This window comes from Hyaena hyaena, unplaced genomic scaffold, assembly GCF_003009895.1.
Source record: "Hyaena hyaena isolate Hyena2069 unplaced genomic scaffold, ASM300989v1 scaffold_729, whole genome shotgun sequence".
Lineage (NCBI taxonomy): Eukaryota > Metazoa > Chordata > Mammalia > Carnivora > Hyaenidae > Hyaena > Hyaena hyaena.
Window position 1 is genome coordinate 448756 of NW_024081361.1, and position 18741 is coordinate 467496.

The following is an 18741-nucleotide window of genomic DNA, read 5'->3' on the forward strand; positions in this document are numbered from 1 at the left end:
GCAAACATGGAGATATAATTTCTCCCCTCGACTCAGAGCAGCACACGTCTCTCTGGGCTTCTCTGAGTGCCAGAGTTGATCTCCGAGAGAGAACACCACAGTTCCTCTCAAAGAACAACGTTAGACCAAGATTGATGCATTTAAGAAGAGCCGTTTATAGAACAGCTGCTTTTAACCTGACCTTAATCAAACACTTCAAATGTAGTTATAGAAACAGAGTGACTAACCCAAACAGCACCTTGTTAACTCAGCACAGACTCTCCCCGTGAAACCCCATCTAACGCTCCTTTTATGGGCAAAGCTGTGGAACTGGCCTACAAGGAAAGGCTGCAGTAGGTGCAGCAGTAGAAGCACTGTGATGGGTACAGAGAGCAGGGGATGAGGACACAGAAAGTGTGATTCCTATTCCTAGTTTAACTGCTTGCTAAGTCTGGAACCTCCAGTGAGTTACCTGGTCACCTAATTTCTTAGAAACTTGAGTTTCTTCATCTTCTTCTTCTTTTTTTTTTTTTGAGTGGGGGCTGGGGAGGAGGAGCAGAGAGAGAGAGAAGGAGAGAGAATCCCAAGCAGGCCCTGCACTGTCAGCATGGAGCCAGTCACAGGGCTTGATCTCCTAAATCATGAGATCATGACCTGAGCTGAGATCAAGAGTCGGACACTTAACCAACTGAGCCATGCAGGCACCCCTGAGCTTCCTTACCAGTTAAAAAATTATAATACCCTGACTTCTTCATGGGATTATTGGGAAATCTTACAAAATGAGCTGTGGATGTGGCCAGGCCTTGGCCACACTGTTGAAATAATACGTGTATTAGTCTGCTAGGGCTGCTGTAACAAAGTACCAAAACTGGGGGGTGTCAACCCACAGAAACTTATTTTCTCACCTTTCTGGAGGCCAGTAGTCCAAGATCAAGGGGTCAGCAGGGTTGGCTCCTTCTGAGGACCACGAGGGAAAGAAGAATCTGTTCCAGGCCTTTCTCCTTGGCTTGTAGATGGTCATCTCCATGTTTCCAAGGCAATGTCCCACCTGTGCGTGTCTCCCAATTTCCCCCTTTTAATAAGGACACCAGCCATATGAGATTAGGGCCCACCCTAATTACCTCATTTTAAGTTGATTATTTCTGTAAAGACCCTATCTCTAGGAGCACCTGAGTGGCTCAGTTGGTTAAGCGTCCAACTCTTAATCTCAGCTCAGGTCTTGATCTCAGGGTCATGAGTTCAAGCCCTACGTTGGGCTCCATGCTGGGTGTAAAGCCTGCTTTTAAAACATTAAAGGCCCTGATCTCCAATAAAGTCACATTCAGAGGTACTAGGGGTTAGAACTTCAACATATGAATGTTGTGGAACACAATTCAACCCATAACAGTAAGGCAAGATGTATGTCAAGTGAGTGTGGTGGCTTGAAAAGCCTCTGCCGCTCAGATGTCCAGCAATACTAAATTGGGAAACTTGTCATGTGAAAATAGTCTCAGCCTGTCTATCCTTTGGTTTAACTTGAAGCAAGTGAATGTGGGAGGGTGAGGAGGCAAAGAAAGAAGCGTGCCCAGATCACAGGACCTCCCCAGTGCCCCAGAGTCACACTGAAGCTCCTACCAAAATCTGAGCTTACTTAGTAGGGTTCAAATTATTTAAATATCAAGTACTTAGACTGTACCAGCTATGTGCTGGACACTAAGCACTTTAAAAATACTAATTCATTTAATCCTCCTAGCAACCCAGTGAGGCAGCCTTAACAGTATCCCTGTTTTATAGCTGAGAAGACAGAGGCAGAGAGGTTAAGTAACTCATCCAAAGTCACACAGCAAAGACATGGTTAGGCTGGGCTTTGATGCCAGCCAGTGCAGTTCCAGAGTCCCCTTGTTTGTCTCTGTGCACTGACGAACCTCTGCAACTGGGCTGGGCTGCGGGGAGCGGGGTTCAGTCACTTCGCCTCCAAAGAGGCAGTGCCCACAATCTCTCATATGCTTGATGTCACAGATGAGTATGAGGTGGACTGGAGCAACTCTTCTTCCCCGACCTCAGGGTCTGGTGCCCCTTCAGCCGACAAAGAAAAGAGCTGGCTCTACACACTGGATCCCATCCTCATCACCATCATCGCCATGAGCTCCCTGGGCGTCCTCCTGGGGGCCACGTGTGCGGGGCTCCTGCTTTACTGCACCTGCTCCTACTCAGGGCTGAGCTCCCGCAGCTGCACCACGCTGGAGAACTACAACTTCGAGCTGTACGACGGCCTCAAGCACAAGGTCAAGATGAACCACCAGAAGTGCTGCTCCGAGGCATGACGGATTGCACCCAAATCACATCTGACGTTTCATTCCAGCAAGAGGGGCTAGTGAAGATTACGTGTTTTTTTTTTTCCTTTGGAAACTGAATGCCATAATCTCGAGCAAACGGATCCAGAATACCGCAGGTGTGGACAGAACAGACAGATGAGTAGAGGGAGGCAGGGAGATGCAGCTGCAAAGGGGGTTACGACCCACCTAGAAGCACGGTGGCAGAGTCGTTGCTGGGACTAAGATGGGAGCTCATCTCTTTGGGGGTCACAGTTCTATTTCATTTGTGAGTTTGTTGTTATTATATTTTATTTCTTCAGTCTGTGAGCAACTCAAAGAGGCAGAAGAGGAGAAGGACTTTTCCAGGACAGAAGCAGAGTGGTGGGCATGGTACTCTGCTTCCTCTTTCTAATCAACACTTGAAAACCAAAAGGTCTTTTCAGACTTCTCATCTTTAGAAGAAAAAAAAAAAAGCTCAAAAAAAAAAAAAAAAGCCGTCCAACTTATCCTGTCCTCTGATCGTCTTACAACTTTACGGGATTTGCTGTGTGTAGGTTCATGCCAGCCAACCCTACAAGCTGCCGTTTCCAGTCGTAGCATTTAAGTAGGATGTTGTTGCCTTTAACTTTTTTTATCCAGGGGAAAATTGCCATTTTAGGGTCAGCATGAATAGCTCTTTCTTATATGCGATTTAAAATAAACCAGAATGGAAACTTCACACATCAAAACTGCAGAGAAGCACCTCCATGTTAGAAGCAGACAAGCCTTAACGTGCTTCGTGACTAGGAGCCATTCATTAAATCTAGACCTAGAATTTGTGGCTGTGAGGCTACTTCGTGTGGGCCTCTGGTGGTGGTTTTACTTTTTCTTTACCCTCCTCCTTGCTCTTCTAAAACATATACATACACACACACACACGTGCACATTTGTCGGGTGTGTAATCCCCAAGGCATAGTATGGTTTGATACTCTCAGAGATGGGGTGGGAAAATACAGGCTGTTAGTATGTTTTGTCCCCCAGTGAGATGTAACTGGAGACCGCTGGACAGAAAGGAGAACAGTGGAGAGGGAAAAAGAAATCCAGCCTCTGTGATCATGTCATAGCAAAGGCTAAGCACACTGTACATTTTGATGAATTCATCTCTCCAACAGGCTAGTGAACATTGACTTCTCCTTGGGTTTACAGCCACCACCTCAGCATTTCAGGAGAGTCAGGTAGGATGTATACGAGCTGATTTGAACCAGAAGTGTGCAAGGACTGTGGACCAAACACTAACACTGCTTCAACCCCAGAGAGACTTGTGTTCTTACACACACACACACACACACACAATTTATGTGTTTTTTATTAAGTGCCTTGAAACAATGAAGAAATCTGTATTTTCCCTCTATGTAGAAATCAGTGAGTATCCTACAAGTAAGGCATCCCTTCTTCCCTAACCCCTGTGGCCCCACTTCCGGCTCCCCCAGCTCACCGCTGATCCTACTAATGGTTTGAGCCCTGCTGCCCGAGAGATAGTCATAGCCCTCGATGACTCTCAGCTACTCTAGAAGGGGAGGTATCAGAAAAATTGTGTGAAGGATAAGATTGTCCACGTCAAGATCGAAATCTTGATTTTGTAGTAATGCCTGAAGATTGCCTGTGTGCTGGAAATACCTTTGAAACCCCACCAGTATGCCCAGCCTATTGCTTATCAGTGGTAAACTGTCAGACCATTTTTGCTGCTATGGTCACCCACAAGTTCATTTGTCTCCTACCCAGGTGAAAGGGAAAGGGTGAATGGGACTGGCTGGTTCCTTTAAATGTTAACTTATGGAAATACTAGTTCAAATGGTAATGTCACAGTGTTTTGTATGCAGAGAGGGAGAGTCCAAACCGACAGCTATTTATTCATATGTGTGTGTCTTTGCGAGCCTTTGAGTTCTCTGTATCTACTGTGTATGTGAATGGTCACGTGGGACTCAGTGATGTTGTTGTGACTTTGACCTAGGGCCCGAGTGTCACCGCTGATCTCGCACTCGTTGGCACAGTGGTAGTTAGAGGTGAAAAGTAAAGCTGTCAAGCCCAAGGGCTTAGCTTTAGGACGCCCCTGAGCTGGGCATGCAGCAGAAGCAAGTTTTTAATTAGCCCATACTCCTCTTCGCCTTCCCATGTAGCTCAGTGTTCAGGAAGCTAGCAATCCTAGAGATTTCCAGAAGTTGTCTGCAGAAGAAGAGAAGTTCAAACACCTACTCTGGGGGGTCCCGGCCCACTCATGCTCAGCGGGCCATTTTATAGTTCCCCAAAGACCAGCTCTGTCTTCAGCCTGCAGTTCGCCTCTAAGTTACCCACAACCCAACCTGCATCCCTCTCCCAGTCCTCGAACCATACTCCCCATTGGCTGGTTTGAGGCCCTGGGTGGGCCCTGCTAAAGGAAAGCCAGCCAGCCAGGGCTGCATATAGATACCTCAGCAACACTGGAGGCTGGTCTGTCGTTAGACAGTAAGACAGTAAGACAGTGGGGCCTGATTCTAACTCGGCAGAAGGCACCCGGGTGCATTTGTTGTCTCTATCTGCAGGTAGGCTAGCTGACCCGTCTCCTTGAATCGTTCCCTTTGGGAAACCCAACTCACAGTATTGATCTCCTTTTTTGCCTTGTACTGAATGACACATTACCTCCACGCTCTCCCGGACTAGGCAGTCAACAGGGCCACAGGGTTGCTTTCTCTCTTAGGCGGGGATGGGGAGTTGACAGGGATGAGGGTCCGAGGAATGAGCATGAATGCAAGAACACAAGAGGAAAGGTTAAGCTGTCACACAGAACGTTAACTTTTCCAGAGTTTGCAGCTAAAGGTATTTGACCATTCGCTGGCTGAGCCAGATCACGGGAACTTGAGAGCTTTTACTGTGATTCTTCAATGTAAAAAATAAACGACAAGGTCAAACTGTGTTTATATGATTTGTATAAAGCCTTTTTAAGATTGCTATTTAAATAAACACTATGCCAGAGATATTTTTCTGCATATTTTTTATTGGCGACCAAGATACTCGGATTTAGCATGACCAAAACATCCCAGTTTGCCCGAGACGTTCCCAAGTGTTAGCACTGAAAATCTGACATCCCTGGAGACCCCGCAATCCCAGCCAAACCAGGATGGTTGGTCGTTCTCCTAGGACAACATTTCTAAACACTTTTTGTGGAGTTAGTACGTTGATCGGCTGGCTGGCTTTTCATAAAATGGAAATACGATGGGGCTGGGGAGTAGGCTACCTGGACAAGTCAGCTACTTTAACTCAAAGGATTGCGGGGATAGTGTTCCAAGACTATGATCCCTGTAAACCCTTCTTCTGCCAAGATAGTGCCAATCCCCTGCCACTTTTGACTCTTCTACTTCCTGGTCAAACATTTGCTTGTCAGTGTCCATGCTGATTTTAAGGTCTGTGACACCGCTTCTCAAAGTGTGGTCCCTGGGCCAGCGGATTAGCATCACTTGGGAATTTGCCCGATTTGTACATTCTCGGGCTCCGCTCCAGATCTACTGAATAAAAAACTCTGGGAGGAGAGCCTAGGGATCTGTATTTTAACAACCCTTCTAGTGGGTTCCGGGACACTTTCAAGTTTAAGAACCTGTGGTCTAGGAGAAAGGAAGAGTAGCCTGGCCTCACAAAATGGTCAGGGATCTTTTCACCTGTGGGTTATTGGATTCAAAGCAAACTAGACTCTGGCCAGGGAAAGCTAAATTAGGAAGTTGAGTTCACCTCTAGGTAGTACAAGGCCCCAGGGAAGGAGGAGGGAGAAGCTTTATTATGAACACATATATGGGAGACTCAGTAAGACAAATCTGCCCCCATCCTGAGGCTCTATTCACCCCAGAAAGGAAATTTGGTTCAATCATTTACTCAGGAAATGTTTTTGAGAACTTCCTGATTCTATAAGCTCTTGGAGCTTACACTCCAGTGAAGGGGACAGAAAGGAAATAGCCAAACACATAAAATAAGGACTGGTTATGTAAAGGCAATAAACCAGTAGCTCTGATGGAAAATTACTAGACATTGAAGGTGTAATATTTGTGTTTCTTAAGTTCATATTTGCAAAACATGACTCTTTATTACTGATGTTATAGGACATGCAGTAATTAAATAAAACTGTCTTTTAGAGTCAACAACATTTATCATAATGAAACCTAATGAATCTGAAGTCTAATACAACACATCTCTTTAAAACTTATTTAAAAAAAAAATTACGAGGGCCACTCCCACTAAATGGTTGATCGGAGAAAGCATCTCTGAAGAGGTAATATTTAAGCTAAAACCTGAATTGAGAGGAAGGGGTCGGCTCAGCCAAGTGCCTGGGAGAAGCTTTTCAAGTTGAAGGAACAGCTGTGGGAAAGAATTCGCTGCGCCCCCTAGGAACACAGGCAGTGGCTGGTTGAAAGCATGATCATGAGAGCGGTATGGAGAAGAGGCTGGGGAGCGGAGTCACAGCGGGGATGCTGTCGGATCTGTATCACCCTTTGGCCTTCCTTATAGAAAAGAGAGCTCCCCACCACCATTCCTTCCCATTCTTCACTGGCGGTAAGGCCCCCACAATCAAATTTCTGCAACTTCCCTCTCTGGCTTTCTGTGATCCTGACGGCATCGTGTGTCTCCTGAAATGCCTGCTTCTATCCCATTACTGACCCGAGCAACAATAAGAGAGGTTAAAATGAAAGCAAATTTTTACTTTCCTTTAACTGAGCTTTTGGGTATTTTTAAAGTCCTAATAAACTAATAATATCTCCTGGTCCCTAGCCATCTAGTGTTTATAGAAGGTCTTTTTTTCCTCCCTTATCTGCATCCTTCTGGAAATGTTTATACAATCCTCAGGGGAGGGAGTGAAATGAAGTTGGAACAAGCCCATCCTTGAGGGAAACAGGACCCATCTGGATGCTGAGGTACCCTTGTCTCTGCAACGTTGGTGGTAGCGATGGGGGGAGGGAGGGGAGCCTGAAGAAGAAATGGAAAGATGACTCGGTTCCAGTTCGTACAGGCTTCGGGCTCTAATCCCAGGCTGAGCTAAACAAATTCCTGGGGAAACATTTTCCCTCCAGGGGATTGGGTGTGAGAGGAGGAGGTGATGGTCAGAATAGGAAATGCTACCTGTGTGGGTCCTCAGATTTTCCTTCCATCCACCCACGGCCTTCACAGAAACGTGACTATTGTCCCCATCAACAAAATGGGAAGAGCCCCAAGAAGCCTGAGGAATGGGAGGCAAAGGCACAGCTTGCTGCTGAATCCCCGAAGTCCTGGGCCTCACGGCCCACAAGGCTCGACCTCCTCATTCCTTCATTTGACCCTGTGAGGAGCTTCTGGAGGAAGGGCATGCCTTCTTGTACTCCCGGAAGACCAGGCTGAGAGACCTCTGGGGAGGTTCTGCAGTTGTTTCTGCAGCTTATCCAGAGAACAACAGCTGTTTCCTCTCCCTTACCTGCCAGAAAACCCCATACACCTGTGTGTGCAGGGGCACTGTTCCTGCCATGGCTGGCTTTCAAGTGCCGTCAGAAAAAGAGACCCTGGGGCGCCTGGGTGGCTCAGTCAGTTAAGCGTCCGACTTCGGCTCGGGTCATGACCTCACGGTCGTGGATTCGAGCCCCGCGTCAGGCTCTGTGCTGACAGCCAGCTCAGAGCCTGGAGCCTGCTTCGGAGTCTGTGTCTCCCTCTCTCTCTGACCCTCCCCTGCTCATGCTGTCTCTTCTCTCTCTCTGTCAGAAATAAATTTTAAAAAAGAAAAGAAAAAGAGACCCTTCCAGTGAGGTGTACCTCACCCACCCCGGGCTCTGAGCTTCCCCTCTCCCCCCTCGTGCCCTGAAGCACCAGGTCAGCAGGGCCCCTCTCTCCACGGAGCACCCGGCCCACGCACGTCCCACACAGGGTGCAAAACCCTGTCCTGAGGGCCGGCCAGGCCCGTGTGCACACAGAGGAGCCCAGAAAAGTGCTCCACCAGCAAGGAGGTAAGGCCCAGGGACCTAAGACCCGGGATGTGCTCTCTGCTCCGGGCCGCTCACCAAACGAGCCAGCCTGGGCCGCTGCGGTCAGGCACGGACCCTCCGACACCCCCGTTCAGACAAAGTCCCCTGGAAACCCATGCAGCTCTTGCCAAGGGCAGGCGACAGCCCCCGCAGCCCCCAGGCCTCTCAGAACCATCCGCAGGGCCAGGTTGCCGTGGTTTGGAGCGCAGCTCCGCTAATAAATCTCCATCCTGAAGCCCTTGACTGCCTCCGCTGGGAATTGAAGCGAAGCGTCGCCGAGCACCCGCCGGCTGCCCCACCGCCCTGCCAAGTGTCACTCGAAAGTGTCCTGGCAGGGCCTTGCTCCAGAGCCGTGGTGGGCGGCCTTTCTGGATTTGCCCTCTTTCTCTACCTTAACACACACCCTTACCTCTTGTCTTCTTGATTACTCACATTTCTCTTCCCAGGCAATAATTTTTAAATCCTATGGGAGTTCAAAGAACCCTATAGAAGGTTTTGAAGTCCCCAGTGCTCTTCTAACCTTGAACGTGGGCATGCTGAGGATGTGGGAGAGCTCTGGACCCAGGACTTGAGAGACCAGGGTTCTCGGTTCTACCTCCAGCACAGTGACCTCAGGAAAGTCATGGATGTTTTGGCTTTCCCATCTGGGAGGAGGGCAGTTGGGCTAAACCAGCTCTGAGCCCCGGGCTCTGACATCCTAGCCAATGGAAGAGTTCTGTTTAGGTGTCTGTGTGTCACACGGCCCATGAGGAAAAAGCTCCGCAGAGCTTCCTGTCCCTACCTTCTCCCCGCCTCCCTTTGCAGAGGCACCTGGAAGCACATCCTTGGGCTTGACCCCACTGTGGAGCCGGCCCAAATCCAAGCTCCGTCTCAGCAGAAGTGCTCTTTGCCAGAGCCCCATGGAAGTAGATGTGCTTCCTGGTCTCCCACTAACTCTTGAGGAAATAATTTAGGCATGGATTCATTCATACAGTCAACACGTTTTATATTAAATGCAAACTATGTGCCTTGCTCGGTGGTAGGGGACAATGATACACATAACAGACCTTGTCCCCACCCTCACGGAGCTTACAATCTAGATGGACATAAGTGAATCCAATAACCACACAAATCTATCATCACAACCATGGCAGGAGCTGCGGAGTGATGTGTGGACAGCTGTGAGTATATGAGGGGTCAGGGAAGCCTGAGCACCACAGCCATTGGGAGCTGCAATCTCGGGCCAGGTCAGATGAATGGGAAGGGCAGGGGGAGAGTGTGTCAAAGAGGGCCAGCATGCACAGAGATTTGGAGCCAGAGGAAAACCCGGGTGGAGTAAAAGTGGAGAGTAAAGAGAAGCATCTCGTTCACCTCTATATCAGGACCTCCAACTCATACCTGGCCCTTACCATACAAACACAATAAATGTTTACTGAATGAATAAGCGACTTGTATCAATCCTTCCTCATTGCTGCCTATGCTTCACTATAGAGGCAAACCTGACAGCAGAGCTCCTAGAGACTGCACTGAGAATTTGTCCCCACGTTCCAGTGTGGAGATGGGCACTATCTGTTTCTGTTTAGATACAATGATTTTGGTTAAATGTATTCAGATTAAAATACTGTTGAAAAAGTTGGAGGCTTGCCAGAGTTAACGAATTAAGGTATCCCGTGCAGCCACTGTGGAAAACAGTATGGCGATTCCTCAAAATGTTTTACACAGAATTACCACAATTCCATTTCTAAGTACGTACACCCAAAAGAGTTGAAAGCAGGGGACCAAACAGACACTTGTGCACCAACATTCACAGCAGCATTACTCACTGTAGTCAGCAAGTGGAAACAACCCCAATGTCTATCAACAGATAAGTAAGTAAACAAAATTGGGTCAAACATACAGTAGAATACTAGTCAGCCTCCAAAAGGAATGACGTTCGGGGGATACATATTACCACACAGATGAACTCTGAAAACATTATGCTAAATAAACTAAGCAGGACACATGTCATATATTCCCACTAATAGGAGACACCTAGAACAGGCAAATTCAAAGAGACAGAAAGTGCATTAGAAGTTACCAAAGGCTGGGGGGAGGAAGAATAAGGAATTATTGTTTAACAGGTACAGAATTGCAGATGGTGAAAAAGTTCTGGAAATGGATGGTGGTGATGATTGCACAGCATTGTGTATGTACTTAATTCCACTGAATTGTACACTAAAAAATGGTTAAAATGGTCAATTTTATGTTCTGTATATTTTACCACAATTTAAAAAAGCAACTTGCCTTTTAAAAACTGTTTTATTTTTTATGTCTAATACTTGGGACATACTTAAACTGAAAATGTATTCTTTATCTGAAATTTAAATTTAACTGGGTATCGTGTGTTCTATCTGGCAACCCTAACTGGGGGGCTTTATCATTACCATGAGCTTCCTAGAACCTTCCCAGGACTCAGGTGCCATCATTTCAAAACCATAACTCGGTGCTTGCATCTGATAAGAATGAGTGTACAAGATAGACGCAGGAAACCAGAAGGGTGCCTGCCCCAATTATAGACTCAGCCCTACCCAGGGGCCACAAAGCGACTCCCTCAGCCCTCACTTGCTCCATCAGTGAAGAGGTAGAGATTAAAAATCTTGGTTGGGTTTCCCATCTGTTGTTTAATCATCATGATCCACAAATGCACTAAAAGCTGGTTGTAAACCCCTTCTTACGATTGACCACGTGGCTAGAATTACAGTTGCAGATGGTGACGCTCGAGCATATGACTCAGACGATGGCCTTGTCCCCCACCATCAATGCATCTTCACACCAGAGTTGGTAAGAACCCATGGGGTGCCCAGATGCCTAATTGTACCACCGCTTGCACCCATGCCTTCTCGATGAAAGAAATTGCCTACACAGCTCATCATGCAGCAAGAAACAACAGGTGCAAAAGGCAAAGGCCACTTTGGAACCATTTGGACCAGAGAACATGGCTCAGTATAACAAGAGCGCCCACAGACTTGGCATGCTTGCATTAATCTGCCTGCGATATGGGCCTGGAATCAGACCACAGCCCTGAAGTCCACGGCTGCCATTCCAGGTGGTCCCACCTACGCCTTCTCTCAACCGAGACGAAAGGCAGCTGGGGAGGGCATTTCGTGAAGAGATGGGTCGTGTCCAATTCATTTTTACTAGGTGCTGACAAGTCACTGCGAAAGTCTGGAAATGTGTAGCACAGCAAAAACACACGGGTCACAATGCACTGGTGAATGATTACCAGAGGAGAAATTCATTACAGGCTGCTCTCAGCTCCCATCACATAAGGAAGTGTTACATTAACAAGATGGAAGGCCCCTGTGCTCCCCTCCCCACCACAGCCGCCACTGCCACTGCCTGCCACCCCACTATTTCAATTTGTGTTGCACGGTGCGAGTAGGACCCAAAGGCGGGGAAGTTAATTCAGCTATACTAATCAAAAAGCGGCCGCAGTGGCAGCCAAAGCCAATTGCAGCAGATTCGACCTGCATGCTACGTGAAATTCTGTATGTCCGGCCCATACCAGCTATGACTGCTGTCGTCTGGCACCTATCCATGGCATTAAAACAGGGTGAGGGGTTTTTTGGGGGGGTGGGGGAGGGCCCGTCATATAATTTGCTTCTCATCCTTGGTGCACGTGTGTCCCGGTAGGTGTGCCTGGCCGTCGCCCCTCTTGGCCTCCAGGTTCCCTCGTGTTTCTAACCTTTGCTGACACAGACACAGACAGATGTAGATCCTGTGCTGGAGACAGCTGAGTGGCCAAGACGAATAAGACACACTGGGTTTGGAGCCCTTCTGGACCAGCAAGTTCTGGGGCAATGGGAACAGGGAGTCTCCATTTTGTAGTGGCCAAGAGGACGTTACAGATCAAGATCAAGTGGCCTTCAAGTCCTTGCTATCCAGTGTCACATGGCAGTCATTGTCTCATTCCCCTTTCTAATCCCTCTTCTCCAATTACCATTTCCCACATTAAAGAGTCACAGGCCACAAATGGAAGGTTAGCAGAGAGTCAACAGCACGCAGACAGACGGGTCAATAGTTCTTCCTTAATGGGATTTCTGCTCCTTCGAGATGCCATTCACATGCCTAGGGGCCAGCCAGCTGAATCTGCTTTTAAAGTCAAATGCGCAGCGAAGCCCAGAGCAGACAGGCTCTGCCTGGGAGGGGGCTTCTCCACAGGTGCCTCCACAGAAGACCGAAAAGCTCAGTCCTCTGGCCTCACCCTTGAACCCAGCTCCTCACCACTGAGAGGCCCGGTCACACTCCTGTTACAAATGTCACCGTAAAGTGGATGAGCGAACCCCCACACACTCGCCGGCCAACACGAGGCTGCCTATCCCACCTCCCTTGCAACGGGCATGGGCTGAAAGCTGCCGTTTCGTTGTGCAGCTTTCTCTGGGCTTAAGCAGAGAGAGTGCGCCTCTTCCAGAAGTGCATGGTGGAGCCATGCCCTCAGCTTTCCTCACACTGGGGAAACCTTCAAAACTGTTCCATTTGTCTAAGCCCCATCCATCTTTAATGTCAGAGCCTACGTTTTCTCCTCACTCCCTTTTTCAAAGCAGCCAAGAAAGAAAATGTCACTGCATTTGGGGCCGATTCAAAAGCCAGGCTTAGACGAATGTTCTATTTCATTCTCCTGCCCTCCATGTTTTTATCTCCTGGAGAGTCTGAAGGGGCTGCCCCTCCACCCGCTTCACTCCTGTGTTCATTTGGCATCACTCTGTCTCCCCTCTGTTACCTGCTCTTCACTTGCATTCTTCGAGAGCATCAGCCTCAGGGCTCACAAAGCTCTAGTTGTCTGCGGCCCCCGTAAGGAGGACGCCATGCTGATATTTCCCGGGGGGGGGGGGGGGGGGCTGGCCAGGTGAGGCTGTCGCCACCCCCATCAACATCCTGACAGGGATCTGGAGGTTGAACAGCTGATGCGAGCAAATGTCCCTGTGCTGCCTTTTAGAAACCACAATCCCCAAATTTGTCCAAAACACATGGAATCATCCCAAGTTGCGGCAGATGCGCTGGGAACAGTGTATGTACCTGCTCTCCCCCATATGCCTCAAAAAGACTTTAAGCCGTGAAGGGCAGGTGGCAGTTCAGATGAAAATGACAGGTAGACTGCATCCCTGACAGACCCTGGCTCACCCAGAAGTAGGGAGCTCATGCCCTGATTGATACCTGAGGGGGTGGCTGTCGGCAGGGAGGACAGGAGGGAGATAAGGGACTCAATCAGTGTCAGACCCATCCTGACGCACACAGCTGTAAATCACTTTGGGCAAAGATTCTTAGCTGCTGGAGTGAAGAAAGGCGAGCAGGCAATAGAAAAATAAGGGACAGGCACCTGTGTGGGCTCAGGGCTCTGGGATAAAGACGCTTGGCTGGGCTCTAGATGGAGATGCACGAAACTTGGAACTCCATCCATCCATCCATCCATCCATCCTCAGTCCAAGCAGAGGTGCAGCACTTTCCTAAGTCAATTGCCAAGAGTTAGAATACAATCTAGGGTGAACTTTAGAGTGTGTAAATTATGTCTCCATAATGCTGTTATAAATACATATATTACAACCAGCTGCCCAGGATGACCACAGCGGAAACCCCCCCTCCTCCCCTTCCACCCACTGCAGGAAGGCAGACGGGATCACTGCTGACCTCCTCGCTTGTCTCTGTCCACTGATACCTGGAGTGAGAAGCCGCACCGGTGAACTGTAAGGAAAAGAGGCTCAAAGGCTCAGTGCTTTGATGAGAAAAGATTTCTCCAATCCAAGAAAACCCCAAGACTGCACTTCAACAACTCCCAACCCTATTGCGGATGTGATTAGCACTGGCCAAACCCATTTCAGAGATTGTCTTTCAACATGTTTTAATTAGACATTTACAAAATAATAACCTTATTTTTCTTTTTGTCCAGGGGACAGAGATTCCTAAATTGGAAATAATGAACGGATTAGCGATTAACTAATTACTGGCAGGTGTGGGAAAAAGCCATCTACAGCTTCTTAGCATTTTCCCCCTTTCTCTCTTAAGATCATTCCTTCTAATTTTAATTAATTTTTTGCCACCCCAGCACTCCTCTTATCAAATATTCAAATAAACTAAACAAATAGAGTGTACTGAGACCAAAGTACTCAATATGGTATTTAATTGGAACTGTAGCCTTGTTTCCTCCCGGTGGGTCTCGGGGTTGGAAGCTTTCCCTCGCAGTAGAACTGGACTCCAAAAGTACATTTTTAGCATCTAGTTAATCTTCCTTTCAGGTGCCCAGGGTATGGCTTGACTGAAACGAGAAGCAGTAAGCCACTGAGTGGTTTGTGGTTCCTCTTCCCCGGTAAGGAACGGAGGCGGTAACACAACAAGGCGGTGGACTTTCTCCCGCCCACCCACGTCACCGTTCACTTCTGCGTGTCTACACCACGCGAGCCCACGCTGGCGGACGCACCACCCAGCTGCTGCGCCGGCGGAGGCCTGGTGGCAAGTGCGTGCCTTTGGCGGCCACACCACTTTCGGCCCGGCAGGGGGCCTGCTGGCACAGTTGCGCACCTCAAGGGCTAGGTCTGGCGCAACGATCCCGATCCGTGTCCTCAAACCCAAGTCATGGCCAGAGGAGGGGTGACAGGCAAGACACGTGCTCGTGTACTCACCCCCCAGGTCACGTGGACCTCATATAAGCTCTGCTCCTTCCAAAGGGATGGCGGCTCCAAACGGCTATGGTGGGGGCACCCGGGATGGTTTCCTGAATGAGCGAATGGTCCTTATCTAACTGCAAGAGAGGGCTTCAAGGACGTAGGTCTGCCTGTAATGGAGCCAGAGCTCTTGGCTGTTCCAAAATGAGTTATGGGCTTCAGGACATTACTCTGGTGCCTTGCAACCGTTGAGAGAGGGCCTAGGCTGTCTTCTGAAAAGCAGCCTCATCGTCGGGCCATGACCATAGATTTATCCAGAAATAGTGATTAGTAAGAATAAAGAAGGAATGGAAGGGGAGTTTTAAAAGTGCGTCTCTGGTGACCACTATGTCCTTCAGCTCAAAGTATTTGCCTGCAGATTGAGGCAAAGACAGAAGTAGTTTGCTGTGACTGATGGAGCCCAGATGATTCCCTGTCAAGGATTTCAGTAACCATGAACTGAAAGGTACAGCAAGGTGGGGGGTGGCGGGGAAAGAACCATGGGGATTGGGGACACTGCTAGTCAGGAAGCTGGCAAGGAAATGAGAGCTGCTTCTCAGGGCTCCTAAAAATCATGCGGGCGGAACAAGGGATCCAGCCGGAGGGAAGATTTTTCTGGTGCTTCTCTCAATCAATCTTTTTCTCTCTCCCAAATTCGGAAGCATGGAAGGACGGGAATACTGATCTAAGGATCCTAAAACAGCCGTGTATACGGTTTTTGTTTTTTAACTCTCAGGGAGAGACTATTGGGCAGCTGTAAAAAATCATAATAGCAAGAAAGTTCTTTACGTATAAATACGAAACGATCTTTAAGACATACAGTGAAGCCAAAAAGCAATGAAGAACCATGTCTAGCACGCAGCCCAGACCATATAAATTGCAGGGCTGTGCAAATTGAAATGGAGGGGCAGGGGGGTCAAAAATTATTAAGAATTGCAAGATAGCCAGAGCAGAGCATTAAATCAAAGGCAAGGCCCTCCTGAACACAGGGCCCCGTGTGACTGCACATGCGTTCTCCGCACCCACAAAGCCAAGCTTGCTCGCATGCCACCATGCGGTGAGCCTGAAATACTAAACAAGAACTAAATAACAAGGTTTACCCATGGAGGAGTAGGTGAGAACTAGGGGAAGGAAGAGAAGAAAGGAGAAGAATTTCCACCATAAGCCTACTGATATTTTTTTAATGTTTGAGCTCTGTGGATGAGTTACCTAGTCAAAACTAAAATAATTAGGAAAAACTTTTCAGGGTTCTAGAAAATTCCACATAGACTATAAGCTATACATAGGCTCCAATTTGCATTTCTCAGCGATTACATGTTGCTTTGTGAAAGTCCTAATAATGGGAAGAAGCTCAGAGAGAGAAACATCCAATTGTAATGGCGAAAGCCACAACGGTCCCCTTTCTCACCACTCACTCACTTGCCCTTGGAATCGGACTTCCAGGAAGCCAAATAAATAGCACTGGGGGGGGGGGGGGGCGCGGGGGCGCGGAGGGGTGTATGTTGGATCTCTGTGACTATCTCCTCGGCCTCCTGAACTTTGGTAGGCCTTGGGCACATGGGCCAGTGTCTACTTTCACAAAGGCTGCCCTCCAGGTTAATAAGTGCTACTCTTTCTGTGAGCAAAGGGACTCCACATCTCATGAAATGCATGGGTTAGATGAATGATCAGTAATAACAAGATGCTTCAAATTTAACTAAAAGACATATCCATGTGTCTGCAGACTGGTGCAACCCAAAGAAATAGAAGCAGAATCTGAGCTGCTCCTGAATTACAGAGTAATTACGCATACTGAGTGCCTACCGTGTGCTGAATGAATTATTCATTTTATCCTCATGATTCCCTGCAAAGCACATTCCACTAATTTTCTCATTCTGTGGATAAGGAAACTGAAGCCCAAAGAGGAAAAGTAAGTTGCCTGATATTACGTTGCGAGTGTAGGATAGAGCCAGCCAAAGATATCCTGGCTCCAGAGCCCACACTCTTAACCACTCAGCACATAGGAGGGAAGCCCCAACTTTAATGTAAATGATCTGTATGATACCAACCTAAAATTTAATCATTCTTCTCAGCTGTTCTACCTAATGGATCTTCCATCCAGACACCGTAGAGCTAAATTTGGAAGTAAGGGCTGCCTACTTTCATTTGGGCAGATTTGGCTATGAGTTCTTTTGTGCCATCAAGTCAAATGAACACTCGGCTCACCATTGTTTAAGGCCCGCATTAATGTTCAATATGGCCCTGGACTCCCGTTTTTTGGAAATGTTTCTTAAATCTTGACAACTTGACACCTCTTGGGGAACAACTCTCCCAAGCCTGACCCGTAAGCTCTACAAGTGATATAAGTGGGAAGGCAGTTAAGAAGAGTGATGAGGAATTGCTTCCAAGAGTACAGATAAATCAATAAAATAATCCTGAGGCACAGAAGGTGAAGATCAGAGGCAGATGTTAGCATTCCTTAGCTGAGGGAAAGAAGACTCCAGGACTCAATTCAAATTGGCTGTAAAAATATTATAAGGGCTGGACCAAACTGCAACATTCCCTTGGGAATTTTTCCCCTTGTGAGTTGGCTGGGACACCAGGAACAAGTAGCTATGTAGGAGGATCATACATATGCCTGTACCATCTATATTGTCTTGCATTTATCTTCCACCAAATCATGGTGACACTTTGATGAAACAGCCATATGTTTGTGGAAATGGTGAATGAATGAATGAATGACTCATCAGTCAACTGATTATCATAACCCTTAAATGGGTTATACAAGAAATATCTCATCATAACAATCCAACCCCTCCCTGCAGCCAACCAATGAAATATTCAAACAATTTCTTCCCATTGACACTTTATGGTAATTGCAGAAATTCTATCCCCAGTAGGCAGAAGCTGGAGATGAAACAGAACCAATATCAAATTTCTTCATCAAGAATTGGAAAGTGAAAACAAAGTGTTTTGAATGTAGTAAAAGAGGAACATTCTGCAGATCCGCTTAATATATTGCCCTTGAATGTCTAAATGTATTTGTGTGATACTGTCAAGTAACTACTCAATAAATGCTTTAAAGCTTGTCTCGCTTGTGCAAATTTAAAATATTAAGAGAGAAAAGGGATTTGGCTGAGTTTTACAAATGCAATACCCAAGGTAGTATGGAGGGAAATAAAAGCAGCTGGAATTTGTGTAGTTGCTAATTTAGTTGAAGAATAATCATCCCTCTAAGAAAAAAACGTCCCTCTCTCACGTCTGGAAGAACCAGTTATAGAAGGGAAGGTGTGGCTTGGTTGCCAAAAGGACTTTTTCCTCATTGAAAAATGAAAACCTTAATTTTATGCAAACTACCACGCAGTCTTGTCTTTGTCTTGGTCTTTTTCTTTCTTTCTTTTTTTTCCCCTTCGGTTTCAGAATGATGAAACAGGAAGCAAGGAAGTGGTTTGGGGACTTTTATAGGACTAATAAGGCCATGCTTTCTTGGGAAACATACAAGGTGAACCTCAGCCAGGTGATGAGGCACTACAAGGAGGTCAAAGTGCGAAAAATGTTCAGTAAAAGCTGGAGGATGAGGGAGACTGCCAGCAGCTGTGAGGAGGGACCAAGGAATCGGTCTAACACTCTAAGAATAATTGAAAACAGAGAGGGAAGAAAGGAAAAGCAGAGTTACAAATAAACGCCGATTGAGAATCAAAGTCTAATGAGACAAAGAACTGAAGCTGCACATAGATTTTTGTGCAGCAGTTCTTTGTTTTTTTAAGGTGAGTATTACTTTCTATACTCTTTTAAAAGCTATAGTGAGATTTTCTTGCTTGCATTTCTATTTTTCTCAAAATGAGTGAT

General features: G+C 47.3%; 1 protein-coding gene across 1 annotated transcript in view; it reads left to right on the forward strand.

Annotated features, from left to right (window-relative positions):
- The window catches only part of NRP2 (neuropilin 2), a 117394-nt gene extending 112129 nt beyond the window's left edge, over positions 1 to 5265 (forward strand). The window contains exon 17 of the mRNA XM_039218007.1: positions 1978 to 5265. Coding sequence (XP_039073938.1) covers positions 1978 to 2282 — 305 coding nt within the window. The 3' untranslated portion in view covers positions 2283 to 5265. The remainder of the gene's footprint in view (positions 1 to 1977) is intronic.
- The last annotated feature ends 13476 nt before the right edge of the window (positions 5266 to 18741 follow it).